This window comes from Erinaceus europaeus, chromosome 2, assembly GCF_950295315.1.
Source record: "Erinaceus europaeus chromosome 2, mEriEur2.1, whole genome shotgun sequence".
Taxonomy (NCBI): domain Eukaryota; kingdom Metazoa; phylum Chordata; class Mammalia; order Eulipotyphla; family Erinaceidae; genus Erinaceus; species Erinaceus europaeus.
Window position 1 is genome coordinate 46,643,433 of NC_080163.1, and position 16,750 is coordinate 46,660,182.

Sequence of the window (16,750 nt, forward strand, 5' to 3'; positions counted from 1 at the left end):
TGACTGTTGGGGACCCATGGTTAAGCTCCTGACTTTCCTTTGTCTCCACAGAAGCTGCTGATGGAAGCTCCACCCTGGGAGGGGGTGCTGGCACCATGGGCCTGAGTGCCCGCTATGGGCCCCAGTTCACCCTGCAGCATGTACCTGACTACCGCCAGAATGTCTATATCCCTGGCAGCAATGCTACACTGACCAACGCAGCTGGCAAGCGGGATGGCAAGGCAGCGGCAGGTGGCAATGGCAACAAGAAGAAGTCCGGCAAGAAGGAGAAGAAGTAATGTGGAGGCCAGGCCCGGAGCCAGAGGGCAGCCTCCCTCCCTAAGCAGCCCAGTCTCTCCCTACCTGTACCCAGGCCTCGAATTTTCAGGGCTCCCCCTTCCAGGACACTGGTAGGGGCCAAGGCCATTCTCCCCTTGGGAAACAGAAACAAGTGCCCAGTCAACACACCCTTCTCAGCCCCCAAGGGATTGAATATGCAAAGGGAGTTCTGCTGTGAACCCCCATCTAATCAATTGCTGTGCCCAAGGGGGTGTTGGGGTTAGTGTAGACACCAAGAACCATTTATCACACCCCCTTTATTTACGGCTGAACTCCTCCATCTTCTAAATTCAATCAGGCCCATCCATCCCTTGATTCCCACCTCCCCCCAGCCCCCTACCCCCACTTCTTCAACAGCTCCTTTCTTGAGTAATGTGGTTGAGGTACCAGGTGGCCTAAAGGGGCTCAAAGTGCTGAAGTTAGGTGGGCACCATGGCTTCCCCATTCAATTCTCGAACTTCTTCAAAGCATGGTTTGCTGCCCATCCTTTTGCCTCCTTCCAGAGCCTGAGACCAAGCTCATGGTCACCATTCCTGTGGTACTGATGCTTGCTGGATTTAGGGAAGGCATTATGCTACCATGCCTCTTCCCAATGCCCTGGGGACCAGTCTTTTCTTTTGTTTTTCATTGTTTGATGTTCCCACTGCATGCTGTGACTTGCCCCTCCCCAAGCAAGAAGACTTCATTGCATGTTCCAAGACAGTATGGGGTGGAAAGGTAAAGAAGGAAGGAGTGTGTGGATGGATGGGGGGCATGGATGAAGTTTAACCCGTCAGTTGACAGGCTCTTGCAGGAAGCTCTGTATACCTGCCCCAGGGCAGGTTCCCAAATTCCAGCCATAAAACAAGGACCAGGCTGGACCCTCATCCACCACTCACAGGGCTTAGCTCAGGCATCCAGTTGGGCACTGAGCTACCAGCACTAATGAATTTAAACTGGCATTAAGTCCAAGGAAGCTCTGAGCAGATTTGGGACCTTAACCCCAGAGAGGTTAAGAGGGGCCTCTGTGGGTGCTGGGTGCTCCAGAGGTGTCACTGATGGAAGGAACAGGTGGGACCCCAGCAGGAAGAGGGCCAGTTATGCCATACTTGGCCCCAGGGTTGGGGAAAGCAAGGAGCTAGAGCAGGGATCGAGTGGACAGAAAGTCTCAGCCCACATCAGGGCTTCTCCACTGGGCCCCTGACTCCTCAAGCCCTTCTTGCCAGGTGCCATTTCCCCCTCTGTGAAGGCCACTGCCCAGGCACCCAGTCCGCCTCCTAGTGGCCAGAGACTGGTTAACCTCCCCAGTGCCTCCTTTGTGCATAGCCCTTCCTCTGCCCACTCCTTTCTACCTTCGGGGTCTCACCCCTTCAGCAGGACCTCGAGAGAACCCCACCCCAGCCCTCACAATATAGTAGAGCCCCCCTCCCTCTTTCGGCTGGTGTAGAATAGCCAATAGTGTAGTGCGGTGTGCTTTTCCGTGATGGCGAGTGGGCAGCGGGCGGCGGGCTCCGCGCAGCCGTCTGTCCCTGATCTGCCTGCGGCAGCCCGTGCTGTGTCTTGTGCTGTGTCCACGCGCTGCGGCGACCCCGTTCCCGGTACTGACTCGATAAGTGCTTCTCTTTGCATAGTCACGTAGCTCCCCATGCCCCTCCTTGTGTCTCACGCAAGTTTTATACTCTAATATTTATATGGCTTTTTTTCTTTGAAATAAATAATAAAAAGGTTTCTTCTGAAAGACTGGGCATTACTTTGTAAGTGGTGGAGGCTCTTGGCAGGTATGCATGAAGTGGCAAGCTGGGAAATGCTGGAAGATGGATGGAGGAGAGTGATCCGTGTTTGCGTCCCTGACCCTGGTTTGCTGTGTGGTGGGCGGTGCAGACTTGCGACATGCTTGTGTAGTCTGTGATGGCGTGCAATTGACTGACTGTGCTTTGAGTCTGAACATGGTTGTGCGCAATCGGGTGAGGCTGTTGTGGGGGAGGGGGTTTGAGCCGAGTGTGCGCGCGCACGCGCATTTTTGCGCTTTGTAGCAGTCTCCGGGCAGAAGAGACCCAGGCTCCTGTGGTGGGGGGCTGGGAGGTGGGGACGGAAAGGGGCTGGTTGGCGCCAAGCTACGGAGGAACAAGGGACCTTGGACGTTCCCTTAGTTCCCGCCCCTTCCTGGCTAGAATTACCACCGCTGAGCACCCTAGTGGGATTCTGGGGGAAGTGAGTGGGCGTTTCTTTGCACCTTCAGCCATACCCAAGCCCCAGGGGTAGGGGGTTGGGAAACTATGAGGTGGCGGGAAGGAATCCACCGAAAACCCCGTCTGTAGTTTACATCTCGGCTTCCCCAAATAAATTCACCTTCCCCCTCGCCTCTGAGCAACAAAGCCAGGGAAATCGGTGGACGCATGGCTGTCTTGTGGGGGGTCAAGAGAACGGACAGGATTTTTAAAGGACTGGACTGCCCGCAAACCTAGCTCGTCCTACTTTCTCCCCTACCCTGGCTTTTCCATTCACTCATCCCGTGGTTAATCTCCCCTCCTCCTCCACCTCCTCAAAGCACAGCGGGATTGAGTTTGCTGCAGCTAGAGAGGATACAGGAAACAGCCAGAGGGGTAGGACAGAAACACCGACCTATTGGGATTATCGGGAGGGCCTGGATGGGTATGCCCAGCCATAGACTGGAGGTCTCCCGTTTCCTCTGTGCGGATTCTCCCTGAGCCTGGTTACATGCTCTTCCAGCTCCCGAAGTCTGTTGTCGTGGAAACCAAGCCTTCCTACTAAGCGAAGGTGGGAGGAAGGGTGTTGTGCTGGTTGCTGAAGGTGGAAGCTGGGTATTTCTGAGAGCCAGGCTGCAGAGGGCGGGGTGCCCTGGGTTCACTCTCCTGGGTTTTATTCCAGGCACGACAGGAGACTGGCAGAGCTCGTGAGCAGCTGTGGTTGGTCCCCTAATTGGTATGTCTGTCTATAAAACTGAGCCAGGAATGCATAACCTGGGGCTTAGCAGTGGGGCTGGGTCAGGCAGCCCACCCCCACACTCTCCTGTCATACTGGGGAAGCAGCTGCCCGGGCTCCAGAGTTATTTAAAAGCCTTTTATTTCCAATTCCAGTGCCTGTCCAAAAGGGTTTGTGGTCATCTCCAGGCCCCTCCCTGTCTATTCCAGGACTGCACATAGCTTGGAAGAAAGATTTCTTTGTGCCAGTGGCAACAGGCACAAACAAGTATGTCTCCCAGCAGCAAATCACCTAGAGCAATGACCTCTGGCTTCTGATCTCTGCTGGACAAGCTCAGGTCTCCACCGCAGTGTAAGCCCCTCAAGTCTGGAATGTGGTCTGTGGCCACCATAAGAAAGAGTGAATGAATCAAGATGCTTCCTGCAGCAATAAAGTCATAGGTACAGTCAGGAAGCCTTTGGAACATCTGGAGGCATGGAGGCAAAACCCACTTAAAAAATGGCTCCTTGGGGGCCCGGTGGTGGCGCATGTTACAATGCAAAAGAACCTGAGTTTGAGCCCAAGTTTCCCAAGCAACGAGGCAGTGCTGCAGGTATCTGTGTCTCTCTCCATGTTCTCCCATCCCTCTCAATTTTTGTCTCTGTGCAATAATAATCATAGTTCCAAAACATGGGGTGTAGGTCATTGGTGCAGCACATGCCCTGCATGTGAGGCCCTGAGTAACACCCTCCCAAAAACCAAAACCAAAAAGCAAAACAAAACAAAACATGATAGGGTGGACGGTGTTTTCAAGCCAAGAAACAATGTGGAGCTGACCCTACTCCTTTGTGGAGGGTAAATGGCCAAGCTGAAGCCACCATGTGCAAAACACCTCTAGTCCTGTATCCTGACAGTGGCTGGTACATGATGGACCCAACTTTTTGACAAGGATTTGTCAACCAGGGACTGCAGGTAGAACAAGATTGGAGAGTCTGAACTATAATGAAAAGAAAACATCAGAAATTCACAAAGGAACCTGTAGTGCAGTACTGTTTCAATGCTTTATTAACAGTTGGAAATAAACCCAATAAACTGGAGGTGATGACATCCCAGAAGCCAAAGAGGCGAGGGAAATAGGTGTGCATTTTGTCTCCCCTTTTTATTATTAAATGCATTTTTAGCAAAAGTAGATTAAAAAAAAAAGTGTCAAAGTCCCAAGATGTCAGCAGAGAAGAGGAGGGAGCCAGGGCAGCAGAGGTCCCCTGCACCACAGCCCTCCAGGGACTGGCTCACAGGAGCTGCTCTTGCCCCTGTACACACAAGCTCTAGCAACAAGAGCCCTCCCTTCTGGTCTCAGGGCCCACTGGAGTCCATCTCTTCTGCTCTAACAAGCCTAAGTCTGGGCCCAGTCCTAACAGTGCCATTCTCTGTCCCTAACTAGGTGCGGGGAGCTGAGAGGTGCCAACGAGGGCTCAAGTGTCACCTTGAGCCAGAGAAACTAAGCTTCTTGTGGCTGGGGCCATGAGGAATTTGGCCTGTCCACTGTTTAGAAGGGGGGGTACGAGTGGGACATATGTCCTGTGCCCACTTCCTCAGGGCCCAGTTAGCATTTGCACATTTGGCTCGATAAATATATTAAATTCATAAAAATCTCAAGAGTTCCCACTATTCTCAGGCCTAGTCAAGGTCAAGAGGTTCCTCTAGTCCCCAAGCTGGGTGCTGGGAGACAGAAAAATCTATATTGGCTTCAAGGGGCCAGAAGGCTTGGGAGCTGAGGTGAAGGTCCAGGACTTGTTCAGGATTGAGGTCTGGGCTGGGGGTGGGGAGAGAAATCTCAGGGGCTCTGAACTCTGCATTAAGCCTCTTTCATTATGGAAAGGGAAGAAGGATGATTTTCTTTTAAAAAAAAAAAATTCATACAAAAATAGATCCATTTGCAAAACAATTTCTCAGCCAAGAGGCTCCACCTCCCATTTCCTTGGAAACAGAGGGTGAGGTGCTAGGATGGTCACAATGCAGCCTGTACTCCAGATGAGATGCACCAAAGCTCTGGAGAGGGCGTGAAGATGACCACTTGTGGCTCGGTAGCCTGGGGGCTGGTGGTGAGTCCAGGGAGGCAAGGGCATAAAGCATGGCAGCAGGCTGGGGGTGGGCCCCACAATGCCTACCCATGGGTTCTGGCCTAGGCCACCACAGAACAAGTGCCCAAATCCTTTGTGTTTTGGGAGGTCTTTCTCAGGAAAGTGGGGATCATGGGGTAAGGGTGGGATTTGCTCCCCACTTTCTTAGAAGCAGCTCCCAATACCATCCACTAGTAATAAATAACCAGGAAGGGGGAGAGCAGAGCAGAGATGATAGCAATGAAAAGAGAGTGCCCGAAGGTCCACAGCCCCATGCTGTTCTCAGGGCCAGAGAAACCACAAAAGAAAAGCACAAACCCCGTAAGATTGACCTAGGGGCAAGCCCACTGGAAAGTCAGGAGCTAAAAAAGCAGGCAGGCCTTGACAAGGCCTCAGAGTAACAGAGGAGACACTTGAGGTTAAGGCAGCAAACACTGAGCCTGCTTTGGTAATACAACAGCCAGGGCTGGCTGGGGTGGGCTCAGGCCTTCCCCATACTGCCCCATTCCTTTTGGCCTCCGGGCAGCTGAAGCTGTATATGATGTTGACAGAATAGCAGGCCAGAGAGAAAGACAGGATCAGGGTGATGGGAGCAACCACCCAGAGAATTCTCTGTGACCCTTTAGGCACATGCTGCAGGGCAGGGGAGGGCAGGGCAGGGCAGGGCAGGGCAGGGCAGGGCAGTCTATGGCTCCAGAGGAGCCTCCAAGGACCCAGCTTAGCTTGCACGGCCAATCAACTCCTTGGTTTCCTCAAGGATTGTGGGGACAGCTTCAGAGTTTCTGGACACCTTGGCAGGAATAGCAGTCATTGCATCATCCTTGGTCAGTTCAGAGGCCAGCAGAGATGTGACAGCACACCCGGCCTTCCTGTTGCCTATAAGAGAAAATACGAGAGAGCTTATCCACTGAAGGTCCAGTTTCTAATTCCTTTCAAACTACAGCAGATATTCAGTCAGAAGCCATGCAGATGTGGCTGCCTTGTCTGGTTCATTGAAGACTTTACTTTAAAGAAGTCAGGAATATGTGAAATATACCTTTGAGAGGGGAGAACGGTGACTGTAAGTTGAGTATGGTGCAGCAAATTTAAGCAAGCATTGTTCTTATTTTCCTGTATAATACAGAGGTTTGGGGCCTGATGGTGGTGCACCTGGTTGAGCACACATGTTACAATGCACAAGTACCTGGGTTCGAGCCCCAAGTCCCCATCTACAGGGAGAAAGCTTTGCGAGTTGTAAAGCAGAGCAGCAGTGTCTGTCTCTCTCTGTATCACTCCCTTCTCTATCAAATTCTGGCTGTCGCTAACCAATAATAAATAAAGATAATTAAAAAAAAAGAATTAGGTAAATTTTCTTTTAAAGTCTTGACTACAGCAATACAGACCTTGGTCAAGAATTAGCTATGTAACTGAGAGAGAGAAAATATTCCATACTGCCTCATTATTAAGTTGTTCAAATTAGACTGGATGTAGCTTAATAAGCAGTATTATTTTTGTTTTCTTGACAAATCCCAAGAAATTCCTAGGCCTAAAACACTTTCATCCAGCTTTGTGAGGAGCTATTCTATGCAGCAGAAACTTTCAGCAGGCCATGTACTGACATCACATGCACGTCACACCCGACTGTTCACAAACCCTTTCTCTCCCCAAATGTCTAAACACCAGGGAAGGCAGAGCAGGATGTCCACAAGTAGCCCTTACTATGAAATCTCAGTCCACTGGGCTAAGGGTTTGTGAGGTTCCCCTTATCACCCTAATTTGGGAGGGAAGAACCAACCAATCATCAATCTTTTAAATACTGACACTAGAAACCATCCCGAGACTCATTCATTTGTGGAATCCAGATTTATAGCTCCAATATTCTTGACAAGAAGGCAGTTCCCTGGGACCAGGCTCATCTCATGCTACCTTCCTTTTCTATGTCCTAGAAGTAGTGTGTGTGGGAGGGAGTGGGGGTGGGGTGGGCAGAGCCAGAAAAAAGCTGCACAGACTAATTTCTTTTCTATGAAATGTCTAAAGTAGGGGTTGGGCGGTAGCGCAGTGGGTTAAGCGCATGTGGTGCAAAGCGCAAGGACCGGCGTAAGGATCCTGGTTCGAGGCCCCGGCTTCCCACCTGCAGGGGAGTCGCTTTACAGGCGGTGGAGCAGGTCTGCAGGTATCTATCTTTCTCTCTCCCTCTCTCTATTTCTCTCTGTCCTATCCAACAATGAACAACATCAACAATCAACAATGGTAATAATAACCACTATGAGGCTACAACAAGGGCAACAAAAGGGGGAAAAATGGCCTCCAGGAGCACTGGATTCATGGTGCAGGCACTAAGCCTAGTAATAACCCTGGAGGAAAAAAAAAGTCTAAAGTGGGCAAATCCACAGAGACAGAAAATGGATCGGTGGCTGCCAGAGGGAAGGGAAGGGGAAGACGGGGAGTGACTGCTAATGGATACGATGATCGCAATGTTCTGAGATAGTGGTGATAAACTGCAATTAGTATATTGTGACTACACCAAGAATACTGGATTGCACACTTTAAAAGAATGAGTTTCAGGCATGTGGGTTTTATCTCCATTAAAGGGAAAACAAAGTTTGCAGGCGACTAGGAAGAGCTCTGTGGAGAAAGTCGTGCCTAAGCCCCAGGGAAGTGCTCCTGCATGGAGACTTGTGGAGCCAGGGCCTGCAGGAAGGAAGAGCTCCAGGGCAAACAGGGAGTAAAGTACCCAGAGCGCTGCTTTGTCTTCTTCAGAGCAGCAGAAGGCTCTGCAGATCTCAAACAGGGTCAGAGGACCTCAGTCTTGACCAGGACCGTCCCTTTGTAGGACCATGCCCCAGTGGCCCAGTGTTCACACAGCAGAGGCGACCCACAGGTAAGCAGGAAACACACAGCACACACACAGGCTACCAGTGTACAGTTCTCATCCTCATCTTCCTCCTCCCAAGGGCACAAGGGATTGTCAAATAAGAGGAAAAAAAATAGTGAAGGGTCTTCTGACTAATGGGAAAAAGAGAAGGGCTCATCTGGTTATAGGTGGAAAATGTGTCGCCTAGATTCTGTGTTCTACACAAACTACTCCTTGGATCATAAGTAACTACTGCTTCAGTGAATGGCAGGAGGAAACGATGCCCACTGGAACACGACCTGTGTGTATGCCCTTCCCCTACTTTTCTTCTTAGTCCATCCAGCGAACACTTCATTAGACCCATGTAGTTTCTCTTGTTTTCTGAAATAGTCTCTCCTGAAGGACCCTGCTTCTCAGCTGGAATGGCATGTTATTACTGTAATGCTCCGCCTGAGAATTCAGCCTCTAGTATCTAAGAAAATAGTGCAACACTCTCTCCATATATATGCGTGTGTACAAACACACTCATGCGTGCGCACACACGCACATGCACACACACACACACGCATGCATGTATGAGAGAGATAAAGAGAGAGACAGAGATAGTAAAACACCTAACCCTGGGCGTTAGAGAGTCTTGTCCTGGGCAATGTGAAAGCAAAGTCAGAGTTTAAGCCTGTCATGGTTTAAGCTGCTTCTCTCTCTCTCTGGTTTCTTTCTCTAAACTAAGGAGTTAACAGTTGTGCTTAATAGAGAGTTTTTCTAAAATTTTCGAGATTTTTTTCAAAGTCAGTGAAGTATTTACAGACTTAATTTAAAAAATGAGTGGAAGGGGCCAGGCAGTGGCACATCTAGTTAAGCACTCACATTATAGTGCACAAGACCAGGTTCAAGCCCCTGGTCCCCACCTGCAGGGGGAAAGCTTCATGAATGGTAAAGCAGGGCTGCAGGTATTTCTTTCTCCCTCTCCCCTCTCAATTATCTGTCTCTATCCAAAAATAAACTAAAAAATGTATTTTAAAAAAATGAGGTGTGGTCCAGGAGGTGGTTCAGTGATAAGGCTTTGGACTCTCAAGCATGAGGTCCTGAGTTTGATCCCCAGCAGCACATGTGCCAGAGTGATGTCTGGTTCTTTCTCTCTCCTCCTATCTTTCTCATGAATAAATAAATAAAATCTTTTTTTTAAAAAAAAAAAAGAGTGGAGGGAGTCGGGTGGTAGTGCAGTGGGTTAAGCGCAGGTGGCACAAAGCGCAAGCACCCTGGTTTGAGTCCCCGGCTACCCATCTGCAGGGGAATCACTTTACAAGCAGTGAAGCAGGCCTGCAGGTGTCTGTCTTTCTCTCCCCCTTTCTGTCTTCCCCTCCTCTCTCCATTTCTCTCTGTCCTATCCAACAACAACATCAACAACAACAACTACTAAAACAATAAAATAAGGACAACAAAAGGGAATAAATAAATATTTTAAAAAATGAGTACAAAGTAGTTGGAAAGAAAACCAAAAACTCCTTTTTAAGCCCTAAAAGTAGGTATATTAAGTGTGGATTGTATTAGTCTAAGGTAAGACTCAGAAATAACAGAGTGGGGCCACGTTGAGCGCACAATGCACAAGGACCTGGGTTCAAGACCCTAGTCCCCAAATGCAAGAGGAAAGGTTTGCAAGTGGTGAAGCAGTACTGCAAGTGTGTCACTTCCCACACCCTTTAATTTTTTAAAAAAATTATCTTTATTGGACAGAGACAAAGAGAAATTGAGAGGGTAAGGGGAGGGAGAGAAAGACAGAGAGAGAGGGAGGGAGAGACGGGGAGAGAGAGAGAGAGAGAGAGAGAGAGAGAGAGAGATATGCCTGCAGCACTGCTTCACCACTCACAAAGCTTTCCCCCTGCAAGTGGGGACCAGGGGCTTGGACTGGAGGTTTGAACCTGGGTCCTTACGCACTGTAACATGTGGGCTCAACTAGGTGTGCCATCACCTGGCCACTCTCTCTTTCTCTCTATCTCCCCTTTCCCTCTCAATTTCTGACTGTCTCTACCCAATAAATAAATAAATAATAAACAGAGAGAGAATGAAGGAAAGAAAAAAAGAAAGAGAGTCTGTTGGATCTGGCAACAATATCAACAGAAATGAGAAAACCTGGCTTCTACTTTGTCCTCAGGACTGCGATTACAATGACAAGTTGGAACAGTTCAGAAAATCTGACTCTTCCTTCTTTCCCCTAAGTTGCATTTGTTTTGACTATTGGAAAGAAGTCACAGAAGCAGAGTACATGGAGTCAGGGATGGTTAGGAGCTCAGAACAATCTGTCTCCCAGACTGTGGGGGGAAAGGGAACAATCTTGAGACAGTGGGGAAAGCTCTGAGACAATATTCCTAGAAATTAGGAGTGAACTAGGATGAAAGCACTAGTAAAATCAACCACAGAATACTAGTCCAGATGAATGATAAAAGGCTTAATGATTTGGAAAAGACAATTATAAACCACAGGCTAGGAATTACTACTCAAGAGGAAGTGCTCTTGTTAATAAGTTTCCTTAGGGAAGAGGAAACTAGGACAGATGAGGTAGGTGATCATTACCATCCTAAAAACTTATTATTGTCTAAAACTTCCCTAATTAGAATTCCTGTCCTATTTATACTAAAGTAGGAAAGTAAGTGGTGGAGAAAAGTAGGAGAATATGTATAGGAAATATTCTTGAAAAAAAAAAAAAAAAGATTGATTGATTACATAAGACTGACCAGAACATTTCATAGTCATGTGTGCTGTCAGGGACTGAACTCAAGGTCCTAAAGCACTTTATCTACTCAGCCACCTCTGTGGCCACATAATAAATATTCTTAACATTCTCTATTCAAATGGTCATACAAAAACCTCCCTGGAGCCATTTTACTATATCCAAAGCTGCTGTGCGAAGGTATAAAAGAATACTTCTGGTCTACACAGAGAGGGTTCACTATTGTCTCCTGTCCATTCATGTAGGTTTAGCAAAAATCAGTCCTTGACCTGGATACACAAAAGTGAGCTACAGGGGCCAAGGAGATAGCATAGTGGTCTATGCAGCAGACTTTAATTCCTGAGGCACCAGAGGCCCCAGGTTCGATCCCTGGCACAACCATAAACCAGAACCAAACAATAATCTGAAAGGATGAGGAAAGAGAGAGGGTGTGGGAGAGGAAGAGAGGAGGAGAGAGAGAAGTGAGCTACAGTTTGGGCTCTATTGTTAGCTAGTAGTGTAGATTTGGGCAAGACCGTCCTTGGTGGGGTCCTTCTATCTATGAGAAGATCAGCGATAACCAGTAGATGGCTTTCAAGTCTCAATTATATATTCTGTTAGTGTAGGTGGAACTTACAGGGAAGTTGGGAAGTAAAAGGAGATGGATTTCTTTCTATCTTTGACTTATCCCAGTGAGCAGATGGGTCTGTATATAAGATGCCACAAATCAGACATGGAAATTGAGTTGAGTCATTAAAACCACAAGCTGACTCAATTATCAGCCTGAAAATAGTAGCTGGAATACAATTATGTGGATTCTTCCCCTTGACACTCAAACCATTGTTCTCCCACACACGCAGTGGATCACAGAAGTTTACATGTCACTCTGAATGGACTAACCCTGATAGTAACTCCTTTTCCCACTCCTCAATGGGTCTTTGTATACTAGTCACTCCCTCAAGTCTCCAGAGACTGAAAGATTAAAAAATTCCTTTAAACTCTAGGGAAAAGGCTAGCTAGTTATAGTTAGTGCCTTTCAATAGAGACAGTTGCCTCTCTGAGACTGGGAAGAGCTCTGAGGAAGAGCTTATTTGATTGAGCTTCTCTTTCCTAACTCAAACCAACTGGTCATAAGAAACAGAAACAATAAAGTAATGTGTAGTCAGCTCAGCTAAGGCCTGTAGCCACTAAACAAAACCTAGACACTAAGCAGTCCTTTTGGTTTAAGAATGGATTTGTGGATTCAGCCTCTTTCTTCTTAATTTTACTGGACCCAAAAGGACCCGAGACACAAACCTAGTCCAACTCCTTATATATAATAAATAACTTGTCTAACACAGCATCAAAAGACTTGATTTACTGTCACTGAGTTGATTTTGCACTTTAATATTTAACCTTGTTCTTTCTTTTAATATGATCCATTATATGTATATACTTAATATGAAACAATTGTATAACTGCTCAATTAATTATATACTTAATATGAAACAATTATATACTTAATATGAAACAAACATGAAACATATTATATGTATATACTTAATATGAAACAATTATATAACAATAATATGAACCATTATATGTATATACTTAATATGAAACAATTTATAAATATATAAACAATTATATTTTAATATAATGACTTTAGATGTTGTTCATGTACCAAAATCTGAAGAGTTTACCAAGGACTAGAAATTCTTCCCCAAGAGATTCTCCTAGATATGATCAGGTATGTTAGTGTAACTCACAGGACAGAAAGACAAGGTTACAGGGTGGAGCCTACTTTAAAATTATGTAGTTCTGTCATTGTAAGCCCTTTCAATTAATTAATTCTCCCTTTTGTTGCCCTTGTTTTCTGTATTGTTGTGGTTATTGTTGCTGTTATTGATGTCATCGTTGTTAGATAGGACAGAGAAATGGAGAGAGGAGGGGAAGACAGAGAAGGGGAGAGAAAGATAGACACCTGCAGACCTGCTTCACCACTTGTGAAGCAACTCCCTTGCAGGTGGGGAGCCGGGGGCTCGAAGTAGGATCCTTACACCTGTCCTGGTGCTTTGCACCATGTGTGTCTATACTCCCAGAGAGCTCTGAACTTTAATTCAATCAGGACCTAGATGTGACTTAGAAAGGAAGAGGAAGCGGGACCACGGGGGTGGGGGGGTGGGGGGGGACCCAACAAATATATAGTTGCAGAAATAATAGTCAACCCACACCTGTGACTTTGGGAGAGCGAATGCATTTTTCCAATGGAGGGGATGGGGATAAGCTCTGGTGGTGGGAATGGGGTGAAATTATACTCTAATTTTCACCTTCTTCTAACCTCAATATCTCCTAGTATGAGTCTCCTAATCCTTCTTGCACTAGGAAACAGTACTTTGACTAATTCAGGTCTCCAGCTGAAAGGCTAGGACCCACCAGAATGCCTGCTTTCTTTATCCAGGAGTCTTGGCTTCTCATTAGGGAAGAAGTAAAGAATGGGGCTTCCCCAGCAAAGGCAGCCATTCATATCTGACTGTGTACAGGAAACATCTGGGATTGTAGTATAGTCCCACAGGAAGATGCTTCAAAGGGAATTCCCCGCCAAAAGTCTAACACAGGTAGATACTCAGCTGTAACAATAAAGGAAAACAGTGAAATGCAATGTACTTTTGTTTGGCAAAAAAATTGTTAATCTCAAAGTAGCATCACCTTATATAGTTAGTAGGAAACAGTGATGTTTACTTTCTAGAGAATAAACACAAGAGATTCTAAGCTGAGCTCTCTATCCAAACACATTCAAACTGAACATCCTATGAAACCCTGGCATGACCATAAGCCAGAACTGAGGAGTGCTCTGTTACAAAACAAAATAAACATTCAACTTGGGAATTTCAAAACCCATCATACTCATATCTCTCCTCTCCTCTCCTTTAGAGGGGTAAGAGTTCTAACTAGGGGCTCTTCTATTTAGGGAAGGTTTTGAAGAAGAGTCCTTAGAAGGGACTTTCCCTCTGAAGATTTAGAATACAGCTAGAAATAGGGAGCTGGCCGTTACAGATGAAAGTCAAAGTGATCTACATTGGGGCCAGGACACTGAATATATGAGGCCAGCATGTACTATACTCTTGATCCTAAGGTCTCAATTCTAAGATGTACAAGATGCTATAATAAGGCCTATAGACACTACTAAACACTGTTAATAGCTAGGCACTGCTGAATTAAGCCTCATAACCTCTCTTTACAATAATCTTAAAAGAAGTTCATATCGAAGAAGAACGCACCAGTCATAGGATAGGGAACATAGCTTTAAGTCCCTCAGAGGTAGAAATCCTCATGATGCCTTTTCTTTTCCCGCCCTTGAACCCAGGAAAGAAGCCATCACTCCTAAGTATAAAAATTTTCATCAAACAGATACAATGATGAGGGTTATCCCACATGAGAGGCAGCCTTGGCTACCTACTTTTGAATTAATCTTTCGGTCACTATGTGTGTCCCTCAAAGGAAACTTATCTAATGATCCTCCCCCATAATAATGCCTAGATTACCTGACCTATCCTCATAATTCTGCTTAAAGGCTCTGGCTTAATGTAATCCATCTAAATCTTTAAAGGCCAGGAGAGGAGGCCTCTGAGGAGTAAGTGAGGGAAGGGAAAGGCAGTGGAACCAAGTATACCCGTGGAAAAGGTAGCTCTGAGAACTAGCACTCTCTTCCTGTGATGTTCTTCTATACTCTAGCATCCCTAGTGATGCCTGATCTTTTCTCTGTAAGATTTTATATGCTCTGTGGTTCTCTACTTCTACTTGTGAAGTTAAAAGAAAGAACTCACTCCGGGGGCAGGTGGTAGCACAGTGGATTAAGTGCACATGGCGCAAAGCACAAGGACCCGCGGAAGGATCCCCGTTCGAGCCCCCAGCTCCCCACCTGCAGGGAGGTAGCTTCACAAGCAGTGAAGCAGGTCTGCAGGTGTCTCTCTTTCTCTCCCCCTCTGTCTTCCCCATCTCTCTTGATTTCTCTCTGTCCTATCCAATAATAATGACAGCAATAGCAACAATAATAACAACAACAACAATAGTGGTCCAGGAGGTGGTGCAGTGATAAAGCTTTGGACACTCAAGCATGAGGTCCGAAGATTGATCCCCAGCAGCACATGTGCCAGAGTGATGTCTGGTTCTTTCTCTCTCCTCCTGTCTTTCTCATAAATAAACAAACAAAAATATTTTAAAAAAGTAACAACAATAAACAAACAAAAAAGAGGGGGGGAATAGCCTCCAGGAGCAGTGGATTTGTGGTACAGGCACTGAGCCCCAGCAATAACCCTGGAGGTAAAACAAACAAACAAAAAACTCCTGAACTTTCCCTCTGTATTTCCTATATCTAACAATGTCATATTTAAGTCATATTCTGTTACATACTTAAATGCCCACCCAAACCTGTGGCGTACCACATGGTTTGGCTGTTCCCAATTTCTGCTTCAAAAATGGAAGAAATATAACAGTAATTAGATTTAGGAGAACTGTTGACAATCCCACAAGCCCTGGTTTTCCAAGTTAGAACTTGCTACTACGGGAGGTAGGAAACTATAGAATCATTGTATTATCTAACGCTGGGACCACACTGGAAGTCTCTTAATCCTTAGATGTTCATTCCCTAGTCTTAAACCCAAGGACCAGGAGCAGAGAAGCTTCACGTAGGATAGGTTCCATTTGCTTACTCACCCTGTCGAGGTCCTCTCTTCCGTCGGAATGCTGCACCTGATTGCAGGGCTTCTAGAAGACTGTCCATCACACCTGTCTCATCGCCCTCTGTCAAGAACAAAGATGGATATGTAAGCTCCTTTAACCCAAACAGCATCCCTGTGCTGAAACTTCTATAGAATGTACAGCTACCGTGTAACTTCTCTGTGTCCATGGTGGGTGGGAGTCAGAGGGCTCAATCTCAAGCCTTACAACCCATTTATTTATGTCTATTTAAAAATGGCTAAAACAGAAGGCTTTTATTTTACTTTATTATTTTTATTGCCACCAGGGTTATCGGTAGAGCTTGGTGCCAGCACTACATATCCACCATTCCCAGCAGCCGTTCCCCACCCCCTTTTTTTCCTTCTATTTTGATAGGACAGAGAGATATTGAGAGGGGATGGGTAGATAGATAGGGAGAGAGAAAGACAGACACCTATAGACTTGCTTCAACCTGTAGTGAGGAGTGGGGGAGGGGTGGAGAGCTCGTACTCAGACCCTTGTGCATGGTAACAGGTGCTCTCAACCAGGTGTGCCACTGCTTGGTCCCCAAAACAAAAGGGCTCATTGCTTAATATTCATGCAAACTGCAGGATACTTTCCCCCCTGCAGTGCTCTCTCCCAGCCCCTTACCCCAACCAAAATTAGCACATAGAATTGTTCACCTTCAATTTTCAAGGAAAAGTATGGAGATTGAAATTTTGAAATAAATTAACTGTTATCATTCTCTCTTTATCCTAAACTGTTTTATTCCAATTTACCTAAACATCTCCAGGAAAGTTTGGTTCAAATTTCAGAATAGGGCTGAGGTAAGATGTGAGAACACTGACATAGAGTGTATTTTATTTATATACTGCCTCCAGTGGCTGTATCTTTCTAAAGGCAGCTTTGCATGTAAGTGGCACATTCCAGCTGGAATATCAAGAGTTAATATGGAATCTTTGCTCTAGCCAGGCTCTGTTTCCATGGCAACAACTGGGGTGGTGAAATCTGAAACTGTGAAATCCCAAGGAGGCCTCAGGGCTGCCAGCTACAAGGCTGGGCTCACTGCTCCCAGCGCCACCTGCTGGCTGTACATCAGTAGTACAGCTGACCTATATTCCAACCTCATTTGTTTGCCCAGGAGAGTTCAACAGCAGCAGGTCTCCTGGGTCA

The 16,750-nt window shown here is 46.4% G+C and overlaps 2 protein-coding genes across 29 annotated transcripts in view; one reads left to right on the forward strand and one right to left on the reverse strand.

The window, feature by feature from the left end:
* LOC103109855 (protocadherin gamma-C4) overlaps positions 1-2,035 on the forward strand; it is a 243,096-nt gene extending 241,061 nt beyond the window's left edge. For all 27 annotated transcript variants that reach the window (XM_060179830.1, XM_060179844.1, XM_060179834.1 and 24 more), the window contains one exon: positions 52-2,035. In XM_060179830.1, the coding sequence (XP_060035813.1) occupies positions 52-278 (227 nt within the window). In that variant the 3' untranslated portion in view covers positions 279-2,035. The remainder of the gene's footprint in view (positions 1-51) is intronic.
* A 2,226-nt stretch (positions 2,036-4,261) lies between these two features.
* Positions 4,262-16,750, reverse strand: part of DIAPH1 (diaphanous related formin 1) — a 120,110-nt gene continuing 107,621 nt past the window's right edge. For both annotated transcript variants that reach the window (XM_007518981.3, XM_007518983.3), the window contains 2 exons: positions 15,575-15,661; positions 4,262-6,215 (listed from right to left, as the gene is read on the reverse strand). In XM_007518981.3, coding sequence (XP_007519043.1) covers positions 6,058-6,215; positions 15,575-15,661 — 245 coding nt within the window. In that variant the 3' untranslated portion in view covers positions 4,262-6,057. The remainder of the gene's footprint in view (positions 6,216-15,574; positions 15,662-16,750) is intronic.